General features: G+C 38.1%; 6 protein-coding genes across 14 annotated transcripts; 2 read left to right on the top strand and 4 right to left on the bottom strand.

The window, feature by feature from the left end:
* Positions 1–104: 104 nt before the first annotated feature.
* On the bottom strand, positions 105–2,045 carry LOC105688307 (uncharacterized protein C16orf52 homolog A). Its single transcript, XM_012404469.2, has 3 exons — positions 1,659–2,045; positions 1,362–1,574; positions 105–1,272 (listed from the first exon to the last, which is right to left on the bottom strand). The coding sequence occupies exons 1-3, from the start codon at positions 1,759–1,761 to the stop codon at positions 1,085–1,087; spliced, it is 504 nt and encodes a 167-aa protein (XP_012259892.1). The 5' UTR covers positions 1,762–2,045; the 3' UTR covers positions 105–1,084.
* Positions 2,031–10,571, top strand: LOC105688302 (E3 ubiquitin-protein ligase LRSAM1-like). Of its 6 annotated transcripts, none has more exons than XM_020853614.2 (13): positions 2,031–2,126; positions 2,234–2,378; positions 2,450–2,556; positions 2,628–2,914; positions 3,008–3,197; positions 3,264–3,446; positions 3,517–3,697; positions 4,317–4,421; positions 4,500–4,582; positions 4,662–4,747; positions 4,800–4,849; positions 4,935–5,049; positions 5,147–10,571. In XM_020853614.2, the coding sequence occupies exons 3-13, from the start codon at positions 2,472–2,474 to the stop codon at positions 5,213–5,215; spliced, it is 1,434 nt and encodes a 477-aa protein (XP_020709273.2). In that variant the 5' UTR covers positions 2,031–2,126; positions 2,234–2,378; positions 2,450–2,471; the 3' UTR covers positions 5,216–10,571. The 6 variants fall into 6 exon arrangements, 5 of the variants coding, with proteins under 5 accessions (XP_020709273.2, XP_020709278.2, XP_020709277.2 ...); XR_007277275.1 differs by lacking the exon at positions 2,031–2,126 and having other exon boundaries at positions 2,237–2,378; positions 5,147–5,321; positions 5,434–10,571; XM_020853619.2 differs by lacking the exon at positions 2,031–2,126 and having other exon boundaries at positions 2,237–2,378; positions 4,662–4,726; positions 4,803–4,849.
* Positions 3,211–13,463, bottom strand: LOC105688301 (protein O-GlcNAcase). 2 transcript variants are annotated; one of them, XR_007277274.1, is made up of 14 exons: positions 13,157–13,463; positions 12,896–12,947; positions 12,493–12,826; positions 11,978–12,422; positions 11,318–11,901; positions 10,933–11,244; positions 10,692–10,866; positions 8,851–8,904; positions 7,354–7,439; positions 7,090–7,253; positions 6,827–7,022; positions 6,602–6,761; positions 6,285–6,512; positions 3,211–3,430 (listed from the first exon to the last, which is right to left on the bottom strand). XR_007277274.1 is itself a non-coding variant. In XM_012404457.3 (13 exons), the coding sequence occupies exons 1-13, from the start codon at positions 13,227–13,229 to the stop codon at positions 6,376–6,378; spliced, it is 2,772 nt and encodes a 923-aa protein (XP_012259880.2). In that variant the 5' UTR covers positions 13,230–13,463; the 3' UTR covers positions 5,078–6,375. The 2 variants fall into 2 exon arrangements, 1 of the variants encoding a protein (XP_012259880.2); XM_012404457.3 differs by lacking the exon at positions 3,211–3,430 and having other exon boundaries at positions 5,078–6,512.
* Positions 13,464–13,609: 146 nt separating this feature from the next.
* LOC105688457 (RRP12-like protein) lies at positions 13,610–20,024 on the top strand. Of its 2 annotated transcripts, XM_012404809.3 has the most exons (23): positions 13,610–14,061; positions 14,135–14,312; positions 14,433–14,559; positions 14,639–14,821; positions 14,893–15,052; positions 15,131–15,309; positions 15,388–15,623; positions 15,705–15,872; positions 15,927–16,035; positions 16,099–16,263; positions 16,343–16,464; positions 16,543–16,675; positions 16,747–16,983; positions 17,060–17,286; positions 17,370–17,493; positions 17,564–17,849; positions 17,932–18,089; positions 18,159–18,427; positions 18,505–18,671; positions 18,782–18,955; positions 19,035–19,151; positions 19,240–19,387; positions 19,482–20,024. In XM_012404809.3, the coding sequence occupies exons 1-23, from the start codon at positions 13,926–13,928 to the stop codon at positions 19,594–19,596; spliced, it is 3,918 nt and encodes a 1,305-aa protein (XP_012260232.2). In that variant the 5' UTR covers positions 13,610–13,925; the 3' UTR covers positions 19,597–20,024. The 2 variants fall into 2 exon arrangements, with proteins under 2 accessions (XP_012260232.2, XP_048507370.1); XM_048651413.1 differs by lacking the exon at positions 13,610–14,061 and having other exon boundaries at positions 14,172–14,312; positions 14,419–14,559.
* Positions 19,667–21,127, bottom strand: LOC105688460. The gene is made up of 2 exons (XM_012404812.3): positions 20,699–21,127; positions 19,667–20,620 (listed from the first exon to the last, which is right to left on the bottom strand). Exons 1-2 carry the CDS (start codon positions 21,015–21,017, stop codon positions 20,049–20,051), a joined length of 891 nt encoding a protein of 296 aa, XP_012260235.2. The 5' UTR covers positions 21,018–21,127; the 3' UTR covers positions 19,667–20,048.
* A 152-nt stretch (positions 21,128–21,279) lies between these two features.
* LOC105688458 (E3 ubiquitin-protein ligase UHRF1-like) lies at positions 21,280–25,017 on the bottom strand. 2 transcript variants are annotated; one of them, XM_012404810.3, is made up of 8 exons: positions 24,774–25,017; positions 23,923–24,527; positions 23,452–23,809; positions 23,175–23,363; positions 22,916–23,072; positions 22,562–22,760; positions 22,086–22,484; positions 21,280–21,960 (listed from the first exon to the last, which is right to left on the bottom strand). In XM_012404810.3, exons 1-8 carry the CDS (start codon positions 24,855–24,857, stop codon positions 21,741–21,743), a joined length of 2,211 nt encoding a protein of 736 aa, XP_012260233.2. In that variant the 5' UTR covers positions 24,858–25,017; the 3' UTR covers positions 21,280–21,740. The 2 variants fall into 2 exon arrangements, with proteins under 2 accessions (XP_012260233.2, XP_012260234.2); XM_012404811.3 differs by lacking the exon at positions 24,774–25,017 and adding an exon at positions 24,647–24,679.
* Between the last annotated feature and the right edge of the window lie 18 nt (positions 25,018–25,035).

Here is a 25,035-nt window from a genome sequence, read left to right as displayed (position 1 = left end):
TTAACTTTAATTCGGATAGTAAATAAAAAATTAATTCACAATGAAGACCGGGTAATTCTACTTGGAGAGCTGTGATTGTGGAAAAACTACAACACAGTTGTGAATTAGTAGGTATCATTTCTGTTGCAGTAATTTATTGCATAGGCATATCGATTTTTGCTGTATTTAAAATGCGGACGTATGTACGTACATACGTATGTACGTACATAGTACATACATCATACATACAATATGGATATACATAAATACATACATACATACATTATAGGTACACATACAGTGACATATTATACAATTATATTTCTTCAAAGTATTTAGAGTTTTGGGATTCTGGATGAACATCAAAGGTACATCTATGTCTGAATATTTGACATTGCAATAGAATATGATTCTCTATACGAATTATAACAACGATGAATGCAGACCTTGTGCATTAAAATTCTAGCTACCAGCCTGATCGGCATTAATAATTACGACGTGTTGGAGAAATACGAACATTTTATATTTACATAATGCTTAACAGTTATCGCTGCTCGTGAAGAATGCCTCAAAATTTCGACAATGTTCGAATAGCTAGATGTTATAAAAAGTTTTTTGGTGCTAATTAGAATTTATTACGAAATGAAAAAAATAATATACCGGGACAATTTGTGGAAAGTGGCCATTCCGTACGCCTAACTAGCTTTAACTTAACGTGCGTGGCGTATGGAGTAGCCAGTTTCCACATGATGTCCCTGTACATTTTTTGAGGAAAATCGGATTAAATCATCATTGAGACATAAAGTTTGCGCAACAAATTAATTGGAGGATCAACATATATTCATGAGAGATTCTATAGAAGATAGTTTACTTTGCAGGAATATTTTTAAAGTAAAAAACAAAGAGCCAAAATCAAATTGAGAGCACGCTCATAGAGCTTGCCATAAAGTAGTATTTGTAATTAATCAAATATTGGAGGGCATTCAAGATTCGAGGACCACTTTAAAAGTCCAATCCTTTAAAGTGGTGCATGATTATACCTTTAGGATAATTGTACGCAAAATATGTAATGCCCAGAAACAAAAATAAGAAAAGGAAGTGGATGCTAGAAATGCGGAAGGCAAACTTTTCCCGCAAACAGTTCAGAGATTACCGTTATCCACAATGCTAAAACAAACATTATGTACGAGATTCCGACTTGATGAGAATTTGGTAGCTGGTACGGCTGTCCTCCTATTTCATCGACGTGAAAGCCCATGGGAAATATTACAGCAGCCAAACAGAATAGAACCACTGAAAGAGAACATAAATCATTGAATTGTTACAATCTCTCAACCCGTCGTATTTTTCAATTGCTTATGAAGCTTTTGAATTATATTTACTGGCTGTGAATCCGACCCATCTGGCGTATGGAACTACGTTACGATCCCAATGTGAGCTAGCTAGTAGAATAATTGTCGTTGTTATTAAAATACAGCCCATGGAGATACAGACCAGAGCAAGTAACCACTCGAGTTGTAAGTCAGCAGGGTAGCAGACTTGCGGCCTGTTGTAAAGCGTCATACAGGACCACATCAGGCCAAGCCGAGTATCACCTGGAATATAATTGGTACAGAGATTTCGGAAGGATGATAACTTATTTCGAATCAAAAGTAAAAAGATGCGAAATTTGAGCGAACCTCCAACGTCTGTGATAATCCAATCAGGCATCGCGAGACTAACAATCGCGAACATATCAGCTGCTAAAAACAGCGTACCCGAAATAATTGTCAGTTTATCCATGGTCTTAGGTTTTTCAATTTGTTGTGATTTTACCGTCTCACGCGATTTGCGCCATTTTGTAATTATGGTTGCTTTGTCAATGTTACGAAATTACTACACCGCTACGCAACATGTCTAATTGTTATTTATTTTCTTTCTGGTATGTGCGATTCCATGTAGAAATTCGCATTCACTTCCATTGACCATATGCAGAAGGTCTTGCGTTCATTACTACCAAATAGCCAAAGTCATTGAAGCGCTTATTGGTGCTTATTTCACTTTGCCCGCAGGTGTGACGCGCAGTGGTGTTCACGATTGTTATCATAGTAACCAATCGCTGACCACCGGTACAAACGACGTTTCAACATCAACAGTACGATAAACAGGTAACGAGTACCAAAAAGCAGACAATTGTATTTCGATTGAATGTTTTTCGCAATAGCTAACAATATAACTAGAACTTTGTTATCTAAATACTATGGTTTTGGGTCAGAGACGCGCTTTGAAAGACCCCTTTCTACTTGTACCGATACATGTGTACTGGACATCCCACTTGACAACATTGAAGCATTGAACCCCTAGGGAATTGTAAGTTGGAAGAAGAACTTTCGAACATACATAACCATAAGGACACAGACGTGAGTATTGATTGTCATGACTCTGTCCAATCTTGCTCTGCAATTACAGTGTTATTTCCTAAAACATTCAGGTTTATATCGCAAGTAAATCAGATGAAACGAATTTGTTTACCGAGCAATGGGACACGTTATCCAAGTTTTTCAGTGATAAAATTTCGGCAGCAGACGACGATGAACGGTGTGAGTTGTTTCTGAAAACTAACTTGAATATGAATGGATATGTATTTAAAAGTCAAAGCCACCTTGCAGAATCCAAAGAATCTGCATTAAACCATAATAAGGCTCAATTCAAGCCTCTGGAAGATATCTCAGATGTGAATTGGATGGCACTAGAAGAAACTGCATCAGAAATCAGATCCATCGCATCGTCACCCATGCCCCCAAAACGATCGAGCAAGAAATTGAAGACATCAGTTATGCCCTTACCACCTCCGCCCAGAAAGACTCCTGCTTGTAACGGTGTATACTTAGATTTGACAGCCATTGGGATTTCAGAATTCCCGCTTGATATGCTGGATCAATTATCAAACCTGAGGGTATCGATTTTATCCTAGCTGATTCAGTAATTGCATCAATGGATTACTGAAATTATTTAATTCAAGGTTCCTTTTTGGATTTTTCTTTGACAGATGCTATATTTGGAAAATAATAATCTCCTCAAACTACCAAATGCGCTTTTTTCGACATTGAAATTCTTGCACTGGATCGATGTGAGAAATAACAAGTTGACAGACCTACCGAGTAATATTGCATGGCACCCATGCCTCGAGACCATCCTGCTTCAAGGAAATGAAATCGAAAAATTACCTTTACAATTATGTGAGTCGATGGATTATCATATTATTATTAATGAGTAATTCCATTTATTTCCATGTGAAACTCCAGGTTTAATACCAAATCTGAAGAGGTTGCAAGTAACCCGTAACCCACTGGTATTTCCGCCAAAAAACATTGTGGATCGTGGTTCTGATGCGGTTTTGGAATATTTAAGAACAGAATGGAAAAAGCTTCATCCTGAAGCAACAGACACTTCAAAAGACGTTCCAAAGGACCTGGAGAAAGACAACGGTCTGTTAAATATAAAAATTTTAGTTTTGTCATTTCAATTGAAACTGTCAAAAACGAACTATTGTTACAGATAAAGACAAGCCAGATTTTACAACGATTCTTTGTTATGAGCCAAAATCAATAGCAAAGAAGAAGAAAGTTGCAGATCAGCTTCCAGATATCTCGTCACTCACGAGCAAATCTAGTAGCGATGCTAATTCGATAAAAAAAACAGTACGCCAAAAGTCCTGGGAATATAAACCGAGCAACAGGTATGAAAATACCAAGGCTGTCGCAAATAATAAAACGATCGGTAAATCCGAAAATCTCTTGGGCATTAAATTTCTCAAACATATCAACGGAGAAGATTCACATAATTTTCAAGGCTTGAAAAGTCAGAGTCTGTATTATTCATATGAGCACCTCAACGTTGTAACGGTGACTAAACATCCGCTTATATCTCAAAAGTTTAGGTCCAGTCGCTCGTTTTCGAATTACAAGCAGGGTATTAAAAAGTTACGTAAGGCGCGGTTGCCAAATATAGCTTTTCAGGATTTCGGTTACATCAGAACTAGCATAGAAGTACCACCCAAACAATTTACAACGAGAAAAAGAACGTTTCATATTATTACACATGACAGAATCATGATGAAATTGTGGCCTGCGCAGTTAGATAGCACTTTTTGGATACTCGAATTTTTAGAAACCTATTTAAAAGTTATAAAGTAATGATACCCTGCCATGTATTCTGATTTGATAAATTTCAAAAATAGCCCATCTCATGTATCTTTCAAGATATGAGCAAGACGTAAAACGAGTAGAATAGGAACGAATAAATAGGTTTGATGAAAGAATGTGACTTGTCTTAATTGTACCAGTTTCCTGATTTAGATGCAGCAATGAAAGTGAAAACTTGACTACGGCAATGAGACTCATGTGGACGTCTGAGGTGAAAGAAATGCTCAACAGACAAACGTTGGCACTTCAGTGCGTGAGGTGTGCTCGTTTTTTCTTTCATCAAGTCTATGATTTTATGTAAATCATAAGGCTACAATAAAGTCCAATGTTCCACAGAAATAAAACAGCATTGAAAAACTGGAGACAGGACAAGAGAAGTTATGACAATAGTATTGTGAAGGCTGGAAAACGAACCGCCGGTAAATATAAATTCTGATTGCCTTCCTTTCAAGTGAAGGGGGCCAACCCTTCGAGTTGATGAATCATTTGAAATTCCAGCAAATATACCATTTGCCGTCGACCTAGACGATTATCCCATGCATTCCAAACAAGACTCAAAAATGGTGCGTCTTCAGAACAGCTCGGTTGGTATACTACTAGTAAATATAAACACACCTGATAATAAATATATTCTAGCAGCGGTTCAAAGCAGGTGGAAAACGGAAGTATGGTTTAATTGCAGCTATGTGAGTTTGAACACCTGTTACCGCAGCCACTTATTAGCGTTATGTTATAAAATGAGAGAGACTTTGAATGAACCTTGAATTACAGAAACATCGATCGAAAAGTTGAGGAACTATTCGAATCATTGAGCCAACTGCAAATAGTTTATCATTCAGGAACACCGAGAACTGAACAGAAGCTCTTTGAAACAGAAATCAGGAAGGTAGGTTCCAAAAACAAATCTGTTGTCCTCCTGTGTTTTCCGTTACTTTATTTAGATAAAAATAAGGTCTTACAATCAAACGGTCCGACCTTTACAGATCACAGATTTCCAAGATCAAGTTCAGCGTCTGAAGCATTACAACGACGTTACGGTGACTTCACCCTAGCAAACCACACCATACTACCCCATTGGCGATGCAAACGCCAACCGTCGCTCATAATTTGATTCAAAGGCATTATTTCTCTGTATCATTACGGTTCAAGGAACAAAGGGTACGGTTATTACTTTTCAAATCGCAAATTCTCATATCGCATGTACTGACCAATGATCGAATATATTGATATGGATGATTGTGGAATGCTAATATTATTAAAATCGGTTTAGGATGACAAAGCCAATGAATGCTGATATTAATACAATCGGTTTAGGATGACCAAGCCAATGAATGATTTCGTCTGGTGAATAAACATTTCAATGCATTTTGTATGGAAAATTGTATTACTTCTCTGGTAATTCGTAAACTATGTAGTATTGATCTACATCGAGATGGAGGTTTTTTTTTTCTTTTTTTTTTTTGGACATAAAATACTATTAGCGCTGATGTAGAGGATTTATTGATTTTTGTACAAAACTACAAACTACATTGTGGCGTGTGGAGTTCAAAGTTGTCATCGGTTACAAAAAAACAAATCAGAACTGTTGTAAAGCACACGTGAAATTATAAAATATTAGAGTTGGTCAAGGAGTACCAATCGTTCACTTTGTTGCTGTTGTTAACAATATTTGACGGATTCCAAAAACGTCTCATTCACTCAATTAGTACATTAGTCGATATGATTCACGTAAAACGTCGAAAATATTCACTTAGAGTACACAGAAATCGGTCTATCCGCCAAGAATTTACCCCAATATTTTTTGTCGGTTCATTAGTAATATGATGGCAATACGGTCAGACTTCTGAGTACTAATCATGAATTATAGTTAGATTATTGATTGTTATATTCCCTTAAGTTCAAAGAAAAGTTGGAACGCCTCTTGGTATTATTTATTAGATACAAGTCTAATCTTTCGTAGTTTATCAGTGAGATTCTGTGCAAATTTCTTTTTCCCCTTCTTCCAAAGTTAACAGCGATGAGTTTTTATTTGACAGAACAATGTTTATACTTGAAATAGTGGTGTTGTGAAATGGCTTGTTTTTCGTGAGGTTCCTTACTTATTCGCTTCATCATACTCACCATTTTCTTATTCCGGGCTTGGAATATTTATCTCCAAACAGGAGATATGTAAAAAAATCTTATTCATGCATTCGACAGTTTGAGCCCACCGTTAAAAACTCCGGCACATTACGATTGCTAACGATTCCTCTTCTTGCGCCGTTTGTTGGTCGACGAAACCGAGCTTAGCGTAAAACTCGTGGGCTTCGGTATCCAATTTGGGTACCGTTGTATGCACACCAAACGAGCCTAAAAGAAAATGCCATTTTAGTGGAAAACCAAAGATAGAAAATTTATTTTTTTATCACATTTCCATTTGCTTACTACTCACAACTCACCATTAGCTCTGAGGGCAGCTAAAACACAAGTTACGAGCCTCTTAGCAACAGATTGATCCGTCACGGTAGGCAGTATTGAACACAATAGTTTAGAAGGATATTGTTTGGATAATTCCTCCGCAACATCAGGGGTGAACGAATGAAAATATCGTATGGCCTCCTAAGAATTATCCAATATCAAATAATGGAATCGATCCTTGAGAACGATAGAATGTTATTCACTACCTGGGCATCTCTTGGCAAATTATTTATACTGTCGTCTAGGGGATATTTAGCCTGAAGTTCTGGGATCCAAGAGATAGCCATCTTTTGCTCGAAGGTTTTGACATTCAAGGCAGCTACGGCATAGCCGACGATTTCTTCTTCATCTTCTACAACCATGCATAGTTCTGGACTCAGGGTCAGGTAGCCTCCGACCAATCTACAGAAGGAGTAAAAAAGTGGATCGGTGTTGACTCGGTGAAAATCAAGACGACTGTTTACGTTACCTGTCAATCTCTGCGGAAGTAGATTTCGATGTTCGGTTGCAAATCGACCGAACAGCTTCTTCGTCACTCAACAGATATGGTCTGATCGTATATATTTTACTGCAAGGGATTTCTGGTGCTTTGTAAACAAACAAATCATTTCCACTATCTACTGGAATTAATCTCTGAAAAATAAATACGTGAACATTAAGCAGATCTCAAAACTAATGGTCTCAAGAAATTGATCTACATGGATCCATCTATAAATCGCAATATTTGACAAACCTGTAAATCCGCAGTGAGTCCACCTCTAAATACCCATGGCTCTTGATCACCACTCATAAATGTTTCTTTCCACCCATTAGAGAACCCTGATCGATTAAGAATCTATCAGAAGATGACGATGATAGGAATAATCTAGATTTATGTACATCTAATTCATTCAAGATTTACTTCGATTGCCTTTGTTGCATTGGTCCCAATATTACTTAATATACGCGCAAATGTGAAAGCGAGCGATGTAACATTTTTACTTCGTATCTTCCTCATGCTCGTTCGATATCTCTGATTGTAAGTAAACCAAGTAGATTGGAGTATTCGAAGTATGGAGTAGATCTCCGTAAATTAATTTATACAGTTTTTGCTTTTGTTGTTTGGGTACAAAAATATCTGAACGATTAGGAGAACGTTGTAAAAATTGTACTCACTCGAGAAAATTTCTGGATACAACATTTCGAAACACATTGAAACTCAGTGCTATGACTGGAGTTATGGAAATTAGTTGCTGTCAAATGAGTTTTGTGACAAAAATAATTCCGAGTCACATTTTATAACAAATGAAATGTCATCTCAATATTTGTTGCAAACAGACGCGCTTCATGAACTCTTGATTCAAAGGTAAAATCAATGTTAGATTTTGTAAAGCTGATAATAAAACACTTTACCAAAGTGCGCCTGAAAAGTGAATAAATTAATTGTTATTCCTGAAAACAAATTGTTCATCTGAAAGTTAAATAAAATAAATTAGTGTTCACAAATTGCTAATGAAAACTAAATATCATTCGCAACGCTAAAAAATGTTTGTCTTTTTTTCATCAATAGAAACTTATATATTACAAAAATATTAGATAATAAAACCAATACGGATCATAATTCTGAAAGTATGATTAGTATGTGTCGGGTGATTGCATTACAATTGATATGTACTTTATTTTTTGTTTTCTACGTATTTATCAAGAGTTCATGAGAGTTCAATAAATCTATAGAGAGTAATTTCACTGAAAATAGCAGTTGCATTTTTTGAAAATTCTTCATTCACTCGGTTCAATCCGTCGATGAAACTTATATCTGTTTGATTATCCGGTATTCAAGTGCCATTGTAACCAGAATTATTGGTTCACGAATCATACTCAAAGTTCGAATGACGCAACAAGGGAGGTAATTTATTTCGATTTCTGAATTCTATGTGCCATATTTATGCACGTACGATACAACGTTGTCACAGGCATGGGAGAAAGGCGCTATAAATCTTCACCGAGCATGTCGTATAAAATCTCCAAGAATCAGTTTGCGCCCGTTGCTTTTAATTTAATAATTTTCATCTATACACAAAGCTCCCAACGCAATCTAATTTGAGTAAAAAATGATCAACCAGATACATAAATGAAACAGGATCCTAATATTTTTATCCATTACGTGTAACCTTTACAGGAATTGTATTAGGAGCAATGGTAGTCGCGCGCTATATTTTGTGTTAGTAAGAAAAACAGGTAATTGGCATACATGTGTAGCTTCCCTGGGTGAAGGTGGTCATCGTTGTCGGGAATCTGCCAAACGCTGTGTAACAAGACAAAAATGAATAAATAAATAAACCATGTTAGTGAGTATTAGAAATATATTCATATAAGTCCTAAAATTCGATTACCTGAAGAGAGAGCATTTTCAATTGTTCATATCATCTACAATGTTCAATCATATTGGTTACACACATGTATGTATTGTGCTTAGAAGGACAACAAGGAAACGAATAAGCATGTTGCATTGAATATTGAATGTAAAAAGAATCACAAAATGTAAATGAAAAGTCTTTCTCCTCCTAGGTACCTGATGAGTATCAGAAGTCGATTCCCACATTTGTCCATATCTTTTGGAATAACAATTATTAGACGAGTAATATGTTATTTGTTGAACCTCATAAGATATATGCTGTTGGTAAATTCCTTGTCGGATAAGAGAAAAATCCTCATCCATTGGTTTCTCAAAATAATTTATCTGCAAAGTCTGCACAGACGGGCTGCTTGTCACATGATTTATGAAAATCTAAACTTCACGCGCTATTAGCCATAGGTTGATTCATAAAATGTTCACTCTCTTTGGACTTCAACATTTGATTGAATATAATGCGACATATGTGAGTCGAACATGATGAGAATTATATATCAATTGACAAAATTCCTCACTCTACGACTGCTACGTCTAAAATTACGTAAAATAGCGCGCTGAACCGTCACAAATAATATAACGCATCATTTGTTTCAATATCAACTTTATAACGCTGATATAAAATTGTATTTGCAGCCACTTCTAGGGCGCAGAAGCAGCCACAATTATGCGACCATCGCATTTAAAAAAAAAAAAAAAAAAAAAAAAAACAGCCTTTTCAAAATTTTGGTTTTTCAATTATATAACGCTCGGCTTAGAATAACCGACACCTTGATCGGCCTATTTATAGCCTGTGCGAATTATTGTATGTATATAAATTTCAAATGATAGTTTAAAAATCTTTTCGAAAAGATTTTTGCGCAAACTTGAAGCGTTTGTTGCAAAAGGATTACATTGCTACATTATTATAATTACGAATACATTTACGTTCGTCTTATGATCGGTCTGCCGCACTGCTGTGGCTAAAGAATTCGCCATATGCAATTGAATTTGTCAGCTGGTCATAGACCTGATGTTGTCACAACGATAATATTTTATTGTGATTTGTTCTATTGGCATTAGCGACAATAAATTGGGATATTATTATCATTCTGGTATAAATCGACAAATGATTGTGAAGAGCAACATGATGATGTTCATTATGAAACGAAAATAAAGGGTTGTTTTCCAAATGAAATAATTACATTTCACTTACCAGACTGATGATAGTATTTTCTTTTGAAATAAAGGCACATGTAATGAATTGGAGAGTTTCGATGTATAGATTTAACAACAGTAGTCATCTGTGGCTCAACAAATAGTTGTGGAATTTCGAGTTTCCCTTTCAAGACAATAATCCGACGCTCCGGTATAACATAATCTCGAACGGCGAATTTGTGCCAACCATAAAACATTTGCCACTTTGCCTAGTTATTCTAACAATTGTCATGCGGAGGGAAATCCTTGTAAAACTAGCTAGAGGCTAATGAATTTGGACGAACTTTGATGTCACAAGTGAAATTTCAGAATGGTGCAATGTGTTTTCTTCGAATGTAAAATGTAATAAAATATGAGCACGTGAATCTAAACTTTTTTCTTTCACAGATACATCAGAAGCAGGAAATTAACACAATGCTTTATTCTTATAGAAATTTTTTGGGGGAAAAATAATTTCGATCATCAGGTTTTTGTTTCGTACTCACCAAGCCATTTTATGTAACTGTTTAAGAGCGAAACGACTCCTCTCATATCCCAGACATACGCATAGAGGTCATACAATAGCTCTCGATTGTTGCAATAGGTTAATCGTTGAAATAATCTATTAACAGCTGCGCACATGTCATTCATTTTGGCTGCCCGAGAGTGCCATTCTGTGATCTGTCAATAAAAATCAATATGAATTTTGAAACTGTTCACCACTTGCGGCATTTTCAGTTCACTCACGTCAGCGTTGTTGCGTTCGTTTTCGTTTTTCAAGTGTTTCATAACAATCTGTGCGTTGCTTTTTAGCCAATTGAATTCCTGAAGAAGTTGAATTCCCTGCCCACCATGTTCAAATGGTAAATAAAAAAGATCACAAAGGAGCGACAAATCTTCCTGGGTGAGCTGCTTTTCCACATCAATCGGGACCGATTCTTGGGATTCGGATTCTTCGTGATTTTCATTTTCAGTTTCAACCATCATTTGTGTGCCATTTATAGTCGGTGAAGTGGCTTCCAATTCAACTTGCATACTTCCGGAAGCCCCACTGCATGTCTGAGGATGAATATCACGCGTCTAGATATTTATGGAACGAGTTTTTGTCATTTTCTACACAACTTAGACTTACCGAAGTATTTTCTACCATCGCATCGTCATCTGCTGAACTCTTTGCTATATGAGCGGGTGAGTTTCCGGGTGTGGTGTTACAGTCCATAGGCTCAGTGAGTGGTGAAATACTAGGAATGGCCTCACTTCTAGGGTTCGGTACAACGGCTGTCATAATTGGTTCACTGACAACTTTATTATCAGAAATTAAAGAGTTCATAACAGGTCCGCAAGCAGGTTGCAAGAAATTTTCATTGCCAGTGACAGTAGAACAGACTTCTGCCAATGCCTGAAGATGATTTGAATTGGTTACAGCTGGCGTCGACACTGATACCGTTGTCGATGTTGTCGACGTAATACTCATGCACGTATTCACTGAAGGAATTATGGGCACTGGGATAGTCGGCGCCACGCAAGGCTGAGGTTTTACAATTACACCCCAAGCTGCACGTTTTTTACTGAATTCGACGAGCCAATCGTTGATCGCATTTTTTAAAGCATGTCGAGGATGATACATATTTGGGCAAAGATTAGATGGCACATCTTCACCAACTACACCATCCTCCGTTTCAGTTTCCAATTTAATATCAGCTGATACCGTGTCATCTAGCAAAGACGTAAATGATTTTTTTTTTCAATAAAATTGCGCGGATTGAATCGCTGTGTAAATATTTTCACTTACTGAGACTGAGATCTCTCTTGCCATCAACGTTGCATCGGCTCCATTGCGCCAACGTATGGATTGCCACAAAGTTAGCACCATATTCACAGTTTGGATTTGTGAGAACTCCTCTCAATTTTGGAATGAGATCGGGAGATCGCCCGGAATACGGACCGAGAAAGACTCGTTTTTGATCATAATCATTGGCATGAAGGTTGTCCCAGATAACAGGCGGCCTTCGAAGGACTTCGGTAATTTCTTCGATAGATTCTACAGTTAAAAGACGGGAAATCACCTTTGGTCCGGTCCACATTATGTCAATTTCTTGGGCCAACTTGCTACCTAATGTATTTAGGTATTCTGAACTAGGAACATTTGGCATTGCACGTGTCGCACAGTATTGCGTGGGACAAAGCAAGAAACGGGGTTGTCCCAAATGTTGGAAAATATCATTTGTGACGGAAACCTGAAACAGAGAGTAAAAAGAAAAGGTAATATAACATCCATTTATGACAAATGGAGAATGCCAAACTTACTTGTGCGTGGGCAAAAGACTGAAATACTTCCTTATCAGCTTCGCTCATTTCTGGCTCAATATCGTCAAACAATAAAGCAAATGCAACGCAACCAAATTGACTGACTTGCTCTAGCTTTCTTTTCAGTGCTGTCACCTCCTTAACACTGGAATAGGTGATATCTAGACCAGGTGACAGTGCATAGTAAAAAATAATTCCACATTCCTTAGCTGCCGTTATGAGACCAGTTAGATGTTCAGCTTCCTCAACGGTGTACAAGTCTCGCCAATAAGCACGATGCTTGTAATCATCTTTTGGGGCGTACAGGTACGAGTCCATTCCCCATTTCTTCATCCTGAATAAACAGAAAGATAATGTGAGGAACAGTCACTGACTATATTGTCGAATTAATGAACGTCCTTACTTTTGAAACAAATCTTTTCTCTGCTCTGTTGTCCATGGCCGCCCATAAAATCCTGTAATAGCGATTAGAATGCCGATGTAATTTCAGAGTTCAGTGGCAGGGTGAAAGTTCTGGCAATGACACGACTGTGCCAGGTTTACTTCAGTTTAATCAAATATATGAAGTTTCGGGATATCAATGGGATGATACCAACCCGAATTTATTTTCAAAACATCTGACACCTGACTAGCCGGTTACAATGACGAATGATTGATTAAATACCTTCCACAACGCCGCATAGAAAATTTCCAGTTTTGGCGTTTAAATTATCACTGGTTCCATTCGTAGCCGCCATTATTGTTGGTCAGGTATTTATTTTTTTTCGAAATCCACGAACCTCACGGTGCACGATACCCAAAGTTTAAACAAAAGCTATTTAACGAGAGAATTCGGCATTTGTTAATATCGAACAAGAACTAATCACGATTTTACGTTCGATCACGTTGATATGCTTATTTTTCAGACATCCCCATATACGGCGAGTCGGGGAACTTAGAAAAATTAGAACATGTTTAAAATTCTGTACTGCTCACCGACTCAAGGAGCGCTTATGGTTCATACACAAGAGGCGAGCGTTTACCCATTGGTTCGAAATGGATCCGAAGCGGTCCAACAGTAAAAACTGGTGAAGACCGAGTACAAAAGAGTTTTACAAACTTTTTATAAGTTGGACAAAGGATGTGGTGAATACCTCTTTAAAGTCAAAGCCAGTCTCGGAGGCCTAGCAATGGAACGTTCGTGTGAATTCAGATTCTCTTTGGTATGAATTTGTGGATATGTCGCACAAGCAGATGTGAACGAGCGTCAACGTCGACGCCCAATGTAGACCGAGCTTTAGATTCTCAGCTTTCCGGTAGCTTGACGGTCTCTTTTCCTGCGAACTCGAAAAAAAAAATTCACATTCTCATACGCACGTGTGATTGATCATAGAACCCTAGAAACATCACTGGATAGCACTTATTTGAGAACATTGTGGATGTTATAATAAAAAATGGGGAAAATAAAACCAAGATTGGGCAGTCGTAAGAAAGCTAAGAGGTGGGCCAAAGGACAAAGCTCGAGTTCTAATCCTGAAGCAAAAAAATACAGAGAACAGGCTCGGACCAGATTCTTTCAAGAAAACTCTGGTGGGTTTTCTGGCATAATCTATTCATAATATTTCAAATTGACATTCAAATACATCAAATATTTCTATCAAAGCCTCCAGTGGACTGACGTTAGATGCCCTCCGCAAACATGACGTGATGCAAGGAGCACAATCAGATGCACAAATAGTTGGAATCGACGATGATGGTATATCTCAAGAAACAACCACCTTTAAAACCATTAACACATTTGCCAGTGATTGGAGTAGTTGTTCAAATATTTCCTTCAGCAGGTAAGCTGAGCTTGTTGATATTGATTTACCAATATAATGCAACGTATTGCGTTAGCTAATCAATTGATAAACTTCTAGACACTGAATCGTTGAACATTTTATACAGATCATAATTTACAGATTCTTGAATAGATTTCAAGTATGTTCAGCTGTGCACAAAGAAATGTTGGCAGTTTTAGCTGCAGTTACAGAGGTTATTAAACAAAACGGGGGCACAGAATCATCCACTGAATACTATGCAGCTCTGGTAATGGGCAATATAATTTTCATAGCTATAATCATTTATATTATAGGTCTCGTTTACCAACAGTATGGCCATTTTACAGATGACAACACTTGAAGCGGCAGAGACTGAGGAGTCTACAGCAGCTGTTATTTCACTTTTAGGAATGGGACTTAAAAATGTACCTATCAATGTGCTCAGACTGCAGTTCAGCCAAGCTAGTCAAACCATTCTCCAAGTGATGACCAGATTTGCTACTAGTGAAAATTTCCTCATTCTGCGAACCGTATGTTTGGGTTGTTTAAAACAATCTTACCAGTAACACCAGGTGTGACAATATTGCAAATCTTTTTACAGTGCATTGGGTGCCTTTCTGTACTATTGAGATTTCAAGAAGCAGCTGTATGGTTAAACTCATCCACAACTAGGGTACTGGATGCCATACTAACTTTCACTGTACACGCAAAGCCAAAAGTTCGAAAGGCGGCTCAACATGCGATATGTTCTATACTGAAAGGTGATAATAGAGGAAAAGCATTTATAATTTTTCCCCATGACTGTCGGCTATTTTTAACAATATTCTTCCAATTTCTAGGAAGTGAAGTAATGAAAAGTGAAAATCCGCCTCTGTATCACCCCGCCGCGCATCAAGTAGCAAAACATTGTCTTACCCAACTAGAGATGGCAGGGCAGCCTGGGGGAACCACAACTACGCTACACATTCTCACCATGTTGAAAGAAATCCTGCATCATCTTACTAAATCTAATGTCAAGGTAGATGATCCGCCTTTTCTATATGATATACCTATAAGAAAGTAATTCTAAATTTGGACAGAGTATTCTTCATTGCAGAGTATTTGTGAAGGATTGCTGAAAATAATGACATTGAATAACGTTCTGGTAACATCGTGCTGCCTGCAAACGTTTCACAGTCTGTTTATTTCAAGACCTCCGGAAATAGTTTTGCCCTCCACTTTGAACGCACAGATAATTAATGCACTCTACGATTATCAACCAGCGCCAAGTGACACCCAACCAACTTTAGCTTGGCTAGCAGTTATGCAAGAGGCACATTGTAATCTTGTTGCGTAAGTAATTATACATCGACTTCTACTTAACATTAATCAAATCACCTGAAAATGTAATCGAGCATATTTTTCTCTGAGCAGAAATTCCTTGCCTCTATGCGCGGCAAACTTACCTCGAATCTTGGAAAAGTGTACAGATCTATGGTTGTCTGAAAAGAATGAGATAATAACAAGTGCATCACATACCATCAAAACACTTCTGTTATCGTGCACCGCCCCTCTGTGCATAACAGAACAGGATGGGAAGAAGTAAGTACCACATCTAAGTGATTGGAGTAAATTCTGACAATTATCCTTGCACAGGTACAGAGCTACAATAACAAAGATAATTCAGCTGATTCAACAAGGTATAAAATACCAATATCACTCTGCTTGGCACCACGTTCTCCACTTACTGGCGGTTATTTTCCAGGTAACGTACTCGCAATCATAAATTGAATCTGGATTCCTTAAAATTTTTTTCTTGCCTGAGCAGGTAGCTGGCCAAACATGCAAGGATCAATTATTAGTAATTTTAGTAGAATTAGCAGAACTCAGGGATTCGTATAAATTCGCATATAACTCTGAAGTAGAGTTTGCCGTTGGATCAGCAATTAAATCAATGGGCCCGGAAATTGTTCTGAACGCAATTCCATTACAGGTGAGTTTTGGATGTGAATTGGATTTTGAATTTAGTGATGACTCACTACGTTAAACACATGATTTTCATGTATTTGCAGACATTTGATGAAAGCATAGATTTAAACAGAAGTTGGCTCTTACCTACGTTAAAAGAAAATGTCAGTCAAGCTCCGCTTGCCTACTTTATTAAATCACTACTCCCGCTGGCTAACCTTTGCGAGTGAGCATTTATATTCAAATTCTATGGTAACATTATGTCTGTTTCTGAAATACTAATAAATTTCGATCGTACTTACAGGCGAAAATCTGCTGCTCAAAAGGCCCAGAATAACGAGAGTCGTTCGCATACTTACGAACTGCTCACATCACAGATTTGGTCTCTACTCCCGAATTTCTGTAATAATCCGGATGATATCAGAGATAGTTTCAAGGTGAAATAGTTTGACTCAGTATTAGTTGGAACATGATTTTTGGTGTTTAATTTCGTCATTGTTCTCCATAGAATATTGCCAGGATTTTGGGTACAGCTATAAGCGAAAGAAAAGACCTGAGATTATCCGTCATGGCTTCGATAAGGAAACTTATCGCAAGAGCAACCGAGGATAATAATTTAGAAGATATTGCGGAATTGTCAAAGTTTGCTAAAAACTTTCTTCCCTTATTGTTCAATCTTTATACAATAAAGCCTAATGGTTCCGATGAAGAAGGACAACGCCTTGCAGCCTTAGAAACCATCAAGGTTGGTACGCTTCTAGTTTTTGTACACGATGCCATATGTTGGGATAAATTTTTCCACTCAAAGTGTTCTATTATAGACTTACTTAACTATAAGTAATAAGGAGCTGATAGCTGAGCTTTTTGATCGTGCTCTGGAAAGACTGCAAGCTAGCGACATTGACACTTTTATGAAAGAAAGTATCTTGGATTTGATCAGGGTTGTGGCTTGTCATACAGATGGTGAGAGGCTTCTTGCTCTCTACAAACAATGTGTCCCGTCATTGTCGGATAGTAGAAATTCAAAAGAACAGAAAAAAGCATACAGGTCGGCTATCTATTCCACACTATTATTCTACACCAACATTCCATAATAAGTAACTCTGAGTTCTGAACCTCTATCTCTCACAGATTTTTAGAAGACGTATGCGGTAGTGAAAAGGAAGCCTGCATAGAATTCGTCCTACAAAATAGACATGCTATTCAAAAATTGTTGCTGAAATCTTTGTCTTCTACCGCCGCTAGCAGCAAAGGGGTTTGTATATTATTCATCACCTTCTGGCAAAGAGCATTAATATAATTCAACTCTATTTTTAATGATGTAGGCTCGTTTACGGTGTTTGGAGCATCTAGTAAAGTCCCAACCACAGCTGGATCAGACAAAGCTTTTGAAATCGATAGTTTCAGAAGCGGTTTTGTGCATAAAAGAAGTCAATGAGAAATGTCGGGCCTCTGCGTATCAATTACTCAATACAATAGCAGAGCAGCTCATCGATAATGCGCAGAGTATGGAAAACTACATTGAAATCTTGATAGCAGGTCTTGCCGGGGCTCCGTCACTTTGCAGCGCCACTTTACTAGCACTTGCTTCTATTACGTTCAATTATAACGGTAAGATTTACAATCGCGTCAATTCAGTAAACGTCGAATTACAAATCTGTATCGAATGACAACCGACACAATTTTCCAACAGGTTCATTAGGATTAGATACGGTGAAACAAGTTATAGTACACGCTTGTGTACTAGTGACTTCTCCAACTCGAGAGATAACTTTATCGGCAATTTCTTACATCAAAGTTTACCTCTCCGTTATGCCCTCTCTAGTTGTAGCCCCTATGTTGCCGACTGTCGTAAGTAATTGGGAGATATCGAAATAAATTCTTTCAAACAGTTGTACTGGAATTGCGCTCTGATTTCAGGTAAAGGCTCTATGTGACATGACTGATGATTGTAAGAGACATTTTCGTCAAAAAGTCAGGGATCTGCTTGTGAAACTAGTGAGGAAATATGGTGCTGATCTGATAACAGGATTGGTACCCTCGTCGGATGAAATCATGCACAAAAGATTGAGAAATATTAAAAAAATACAAGTGAGAAAGCAAAAAATGAAAGACCAGAAGAAACTCGACGATTCAAATAAGCGTGGTTGGGATGACGAAGAGTTCAGCGTCAAAGCTAGACCAAAAACGTAAGTTATAATTCATCACGTGAATCTCATAAAATTTTCTACAACCTATGAAACGAGATTTTTTTATCTCATTCTAGCATGGAAGAAATATTGGCAGAAAGCGACGACGAATTTGATGAAATGGAAACTGACGACGTAACTGCTCGAGGCCAGAAGAACAAGAAAAAAAGAAAGGCTTGGATTCGCGAAGACGTGGAAAATATTGTTGACTTTGTTGATGCTGCTGCTGCTAAGAATATCACAGGTAGCTGTTATTATTTTCATACCGTTCTAATCATGCGTGATTTATATCATCGATCGTAAAAAATAATTAAAAAAAAAATAAAAATAAATTACCTACAAATGTCTCATTAGCAACACAGCCTGGGGCTTCTACCGCAACTTTACCAAAGGTAAAGAATACAGACGGTGGGTTCAAAATAGCGAGAGATGGGCGATTGATCATCAAAGACGACAACAGCGACAGTGACATCGGAAGAGTGCCTAAAAAGTTTTCCTCTCCTGGAAGTGCTTCGGAGAACGAGACCGGTAAAGATTATATATAGAACCTGAGGGCACATTCAAAAGCGATGTCATTCAATTTCAAGGTCTACAAATGTTTTTCTAGATGACGAAGACAAAACATCTGTAGTATCGGTGTCAATGACCGGTCGTAAACGAAAACTCAGCGGAAATGCAGATGCCACGAGTGCACACTCCAGTCGTCCTGCGAACAAGTATCAAGGTATTACCTGCAAAAGTTTATTTCATCAATTGCTAGCCACCCTCGTATCGTAGCTGCAAGAAGTACGAACTCGAATTTTATTCTACAGCTGGTGGATTAGGAATTCATCGACGAATTGTAAAGACCAATCTCGGTAGTGAATATTCGGCTAAGAAAGCAAAAGGAGATATAAAAAAGAAAGAAAAACCAGATCCATATGCTTACGTGCCTTTGACGCGAGCTGCCTTAAATAAACGGTCGGTATAATGTTGACACTATTTTGAGTTTGAATGGTGTAGTGTATGTAATCGACAAATGGGAAGGTTTCACAAGAGTATTTACATTGTACAGGAAGAAGACCAAAATGGCAGGAAAATTCAAAAACATTGTATCTGGTGCTAAAAAAGGCACAAAGATTGGTAAGAAAAACAGAGATAGGCCCAAGAGAGATCGTAATCAAAGTTAGATAGACGATTACCAACCGTGATAACGAAAAGGAATTTCGCTTGGGAAGTAAAATTGACAAAACTACTTCATAACCGGTGTTCGTAAATCAATATATTTAAATTTCGAATTGTTATCAAAACGTTGTACTATTTCAAAACTAAGTCTATGATTATACCGATCATTGATAACTAATATCATCACGTATATTCCGAATACAAGCCCTTTCGGCAGCCTATTGAAGCTGAACGATACCTCCACTATTTTGAAAAAAGATTACCAAATCTTTTGAAAATAGTATTGTCGTACAATAACATACACCCGTTTGCCAAACAATAGAAGTCATGTCATTACAATAATTACATGCAGCGTTTTGATTGTAAATGATTACTTGGAGTTCAATATCATAAAATTCTAACAGTAAATAAATAATAATGTTATAATTGATAATTGTAGCAGTCACAAATATATTCATCAATCATCTAACTCAATTTCTACACCACACACCAGACATTTCAGAGGTCTTTCACAGGTCAAACATCTATTGCAGAGATTATGATCACAGTATATTGATCCCAATTTGTTTACTCTCCTAATGCGAGTTTGACAAATTTCGCACCTCTGAATTACCGCTTTGTCAGTTTTTTTTTCGAATTCGGTAAGCTTTGCTTGACCTCTGTAACCTGGATATTTTTTAACGACCATCGATGATTCTACCGTTGAATCCTCTGATGTTCTCGCATTCAACGACAATTTATGTTTTCTATCTAACTGTTGTTGCAAGTAAATCTGATTTCTTTTAAATTTTTCTGACATTTTGTCCTTGCCTGAGGAGTTACCGCGACTCACCGCTGCTTTCGGATAAACGTTCTCTTTTCCAGTTTTTACAGTTTTTCTAGTCGCAATATTCTGTTTCGTTGACAAAGGAATCTTCTCTTCCATCGTTACGGTGATTATGGGGTTGTCAAAAGAATCGTAACGGCAGTCTTCTCCATTCATCTGCTTCGCCGTTGGAAATGGTACATGCTTCGCTCGAGGAGCCCAAACTGAAAGACGGACGTGATGGTAAACAAGATATATCAGAAATTATAAAACATAGCCAAAGGTGGAAAAACAATTGTCACCTCCAGGAACAGGGACGCGTTGATTTCGTTGATGAGTGACGCTGGCAACAGTTTCCAACATATTAGCAAGTGTTGCACATCTTCGTACAAGTGGCATTGCACCATTGATATGTCGTTCGATATTATCATAGATCTCTTGCGATTTTTCTTCTTTCGTGACAGCTTGCGAAAACCAATTCGCAGGTGGTACAGGAATTCCACGATCACGCAAAAAATCTACAGCCCTTGACGCATCTCTTGAAATTGGGATTCCTCCGATTGTAGCTTGGATACCAGCTCCGATTAGACTACCCACAATTCCATTGAACAGCCCAGCCATATCTCCAAATTATAATGCTCCAAAAGTTATATTTTCGTGTATCCGTGCGACGTTCAGCGTTGTATAAAGCTAACGATCAGTTCCAGGCTCTATGATCAACACAAATTGTCCGACTGACGATTCGACTCTGGGCAAACATACGACTGAAGATTATGATTGTTTACGTCTTCAGAAACGACACGGGTTAAGGGGAGAAAAAAGAACCGCTTACTAATCTAAATAGACAAAAAAGACGATGGGTTTCAAGAAACAATTCAGGAAATAGAGGCCAGAAATTGAATAGTTATACTATATTTCATTATTCATAATCATTGTGGTCTTTGACAATTAGATCAAAACAAAGAAACTAAGAATTAGAACCTCTGTCTAGAGTCCTAGAAATCAAGTCAAACCTCTTTTAAATATCACAACATGAACATGATATAACATAATAAGTACAAGCATGACAAGAGTTCATAAATAAAAAGTCTGTTTTCCGATAAACGTTACGGTTGTCTGACGAATTAATTGAATTAACTTAAGACTTCAGGAGAATTTGGGGAACTACTCGGGCCTGCGATGACTTTGTGAGCCATGAGAGAATTACATTTATTTATACAAAATTATTCGGTGCGATTTATCGGCTGCGATAGATGATTTAAAAAATAGCTAAGACCTGGCACTCTTACATTTAATTTGGACATGAAATTGATACGTATGAGCGAGGATAATTCGCAAAACTAGTTATCTGCCTGCCTGATAGCCTGGGTAGAGTGATAACAGAGTAGATGTTAACGCGTCATTCTCAAGCATGCGATAATTCTTTTCTAGAGCGTATCGACACGATGGACAGGAATAAACCCCAGCGGAGAAACTACGTTTCAGGCAACTGAGGCAGATGTTATGACCACAGGGTGTCGTCACCGGGCGGTAGACAATTTCTTGGCAACATACGCATGTGAATCTGTAAGAAATAATAGCTGTTTACGTACTAGAATATAACCGAATTGAGAAACCAAAATCTACAGTAATGGTGAATTTCGAGTCACGGATAAGTAAAGTTCCCTTCAACTAATAGCTCGTAAATACCTCTCGGAAACCTGTGCCAGGAACCGCGCTTTTCCTTCGGGCAAAGCAATCCTGCAGTCATCCCACAATTTAACGTTTGCCGTGTCCTTTTTTATGAGGTCAGATACCTCTTTCTCCAACTTGTAACCTTCGGTCTTCCGTCGCTTCGCCGGTGGGCTCTTGTCGTCCGTTGCTCCGAATACACCACGCTTGCTTCGTTTGTTACCGTTTTGTTTCTCTGCTTCGAGATAACCGTCTGGATAAATCATTTCCAATCCTAAGGATTCCAAACGGAGTTTGCCTTGTTCTGTCCAAGGTGCGGGAGCTGGATCATCTCTCCGCAAAACGTATCGCCAGACACTAAATCCACTCTTCCCTTTCTGAGGATAGTATTTGACAACCTTATAGAGCCCATCGTATCTAGAAAACAAAACGGAAGATTCTTCAACGATTTTCATCTTTGTCCGAACGACTGAATCTCACTGGTTATTTCGTACCTGTTGCCATCCGCTGGTGCATATTTGCTATGTTTTGCAAGTTTATAATTGCGTACCACTCGAACTGGAATACCACCTTTCCAGTCTCTTGCTTCGCCACCGTCTACGTCATTTAATTTGGCATTGCAATTCAAAGCCAATGCCTTGTTCATCCTTGTCAATTCCTGATCACAGCTCTGCTCAGCAGTTCGCTTATTACCTGTGGAAATATATCGACAACTATTACAATAGGATAGGCTAAAAATATTTACGTTGTATCAAATCTTGAATGGCAACACAAGGCCATTGCAAAAAATTTTCCAGTCAATCGAAAAATGTCGGAATATCCCGATGTATTAGTAAAAGATGACATACCTGAGAGATCTCTGCCTCCTGAACCTGTGTAAAGAAATTCATCTCCGTTGTCAATATCATCTTCGTAGCCACCGGAAAGAACAAGTGAGTAAGCACAGTCGGTCTCTCGTCCATGAATTCCAGCTACATGGGGCCTGTGAACGCCTACTTCGGAGACCTGATGGTGAAAAGGTTATGGGCAATGTTACGATAGGCCTAACATTTTTCATGCGGCATACCTGTGATCATTTTAGATTGCGGATGGCAGGAAGATAGTTACCTGTACACGAAATTTCCAACAAGTACCAACTTCTACGCCAGGAATGGGACCTCGGTGGTTGGGAGGCACCAGCGTGCAATCTTTTGTTTTACCGACGCAAGCCATTCCCTTTCCCCAGTCGCGTTTGCTATCCTGCTCAGCACCTACTGCTTTTGACTTTTTTTTGCTCTGCTTCAATTTATCTCCGACCTGAAGAAAGCGAAAAATGTAACAAAACGCGCTAAAAACGGGAAATTCGATTGGAAATCCTAACAGAGGTATCAATGTTCAAGCTCACCTTTACAATTTCAGACTCATCATTCTTACACTCCGGACAATACCATTCATCCTCAGTGGGTAGACTCGTGAGAGGGGGGTCTAAGCAGCGTATGTGATAGGCATGGTCACATTCATCGCACAGTAAAAGCAAATGGTCATCTTCTTTACCCGAGCAAACGCGGCAGCCACATTCTCTACAGTTTGTATTGGGATTGTCCAAACAAGTGGAGCAGTAAGCTGGGACTCTCCTCCTCGCACCTCCGTTTGTCATCTCTGCATTCTCATCTGCACTGCGATCACAAAGTAATTTTGGTTCCTCTATTGCGAATATTTCACCTTTTGGATTAACCTTTTGATTCTCCAGCGGCTGCCCATCTCTGAAAGAAGCCATAAAAATTGTTCTGTGACACATCGTTTGATGGTAACATACTCGATACCTGAGATAAGAACTTTTCTTCATGCTCAGTTTATTAAAAAATGCCACGATTACCTTCCCATGAATAAAGTTCCAGTTAATTCTTCTTTTGTTCTAGTTTTGTGAATTTTTGCGATCACCAAGTCATACCAGTAGCCAATTTCTGTAGGTGATTCAATGTTGTAATTTATCATCACACGTTGGCCGATTTTCAGATTGCCAATAGCCAGAAGTCGACGAGCGCGAGGTCGGATGTGTTCTTCGTCCACATTGAAAGGATCCCCATCCTCTTCTGCATCCCATTTTACTTGGTATAGCAAGCCATCTCCGTCCTTTAATATGTGAACAATGGTGGCCTCGAACCATGCGCCATATATCAAATCTATGCAATCTATTGCATCTCCCACTCTGTAAAACTGGCTTTCGGCAGCTTCCTTTTTTTCTCCCTCTTTAGCTTTTTCATTTAGGCCATTGACATTATCTTTATCGCTACCCCTGTCGCTGCTCGTAGGATATTTTTTTTCAGAATAGTTTGTAATATTGGTCTTGACCATCAACTGGATGACATGATTTAAATTTATATTATAGTCAAACAGTTTGTAGCCATTTTCTAACTGCTTGCCCTGATAAAATAGCCGTTGCAGATCAGGTCGCACTTGCATCTCTTTTTCAACCATTAACTGTAAGACAAATAAAAGATGATTGCGAGGTTCGATGTTGATAAAAAACTGGAAATCAGTTTGATGTCATTATTCAAGTTATCGGAAGGTTAAATCAGGTTAGGTTAGCTGATTTGTACCTCGAAAAGTTGAAACATTTCGAAGTTATCTGTCAGGCGTTGAGTATCGGTATTTCATGGAAAAACCATCAAGTACCGGTAAATAAGGGTTGTAGATGCAATGGTAATTGTTACGTTTTTCGATTACCTTGAATTCATCAACAGTGGTGAGCTTGGAAATATTTAATACAACATTCCGGTTGCCGTCTATTGTCCGCACTTGAACATACATTGTTTTATGTTATTATTAATAAATTTAAGTAAAATAAGGCTAAGGGATGCAGACCGCGAACATGAGTTTCAAAAATCTCAACACTTCGGTACAATTTTAAGATAGCATAGCGAGGAACTCAGTTTGGAACTCAGGAACTCTTATGTATTGACAGAACAATAACGTCCGGTCCGAGGTG

This window comes from Athalia rosae, chromosome 2 (genome assembly GCF_917208135.1).
Source record: "Athalia rosae chromosome 2, iyAthRosa1.1, whole genome shotgun sequence".
Classification (NCBI taxonomy): Eukaryota; Metazoa; Arthropoda; class Insecta; order Hymenoptera; family Athaliidae; genus Athalia; species Athalia rosae.
The sequence above is the reverse complement of the archived record's forward strand: the minus strand, read 5'-3'. Positions and strand labels throughout refer to the sequence as shown.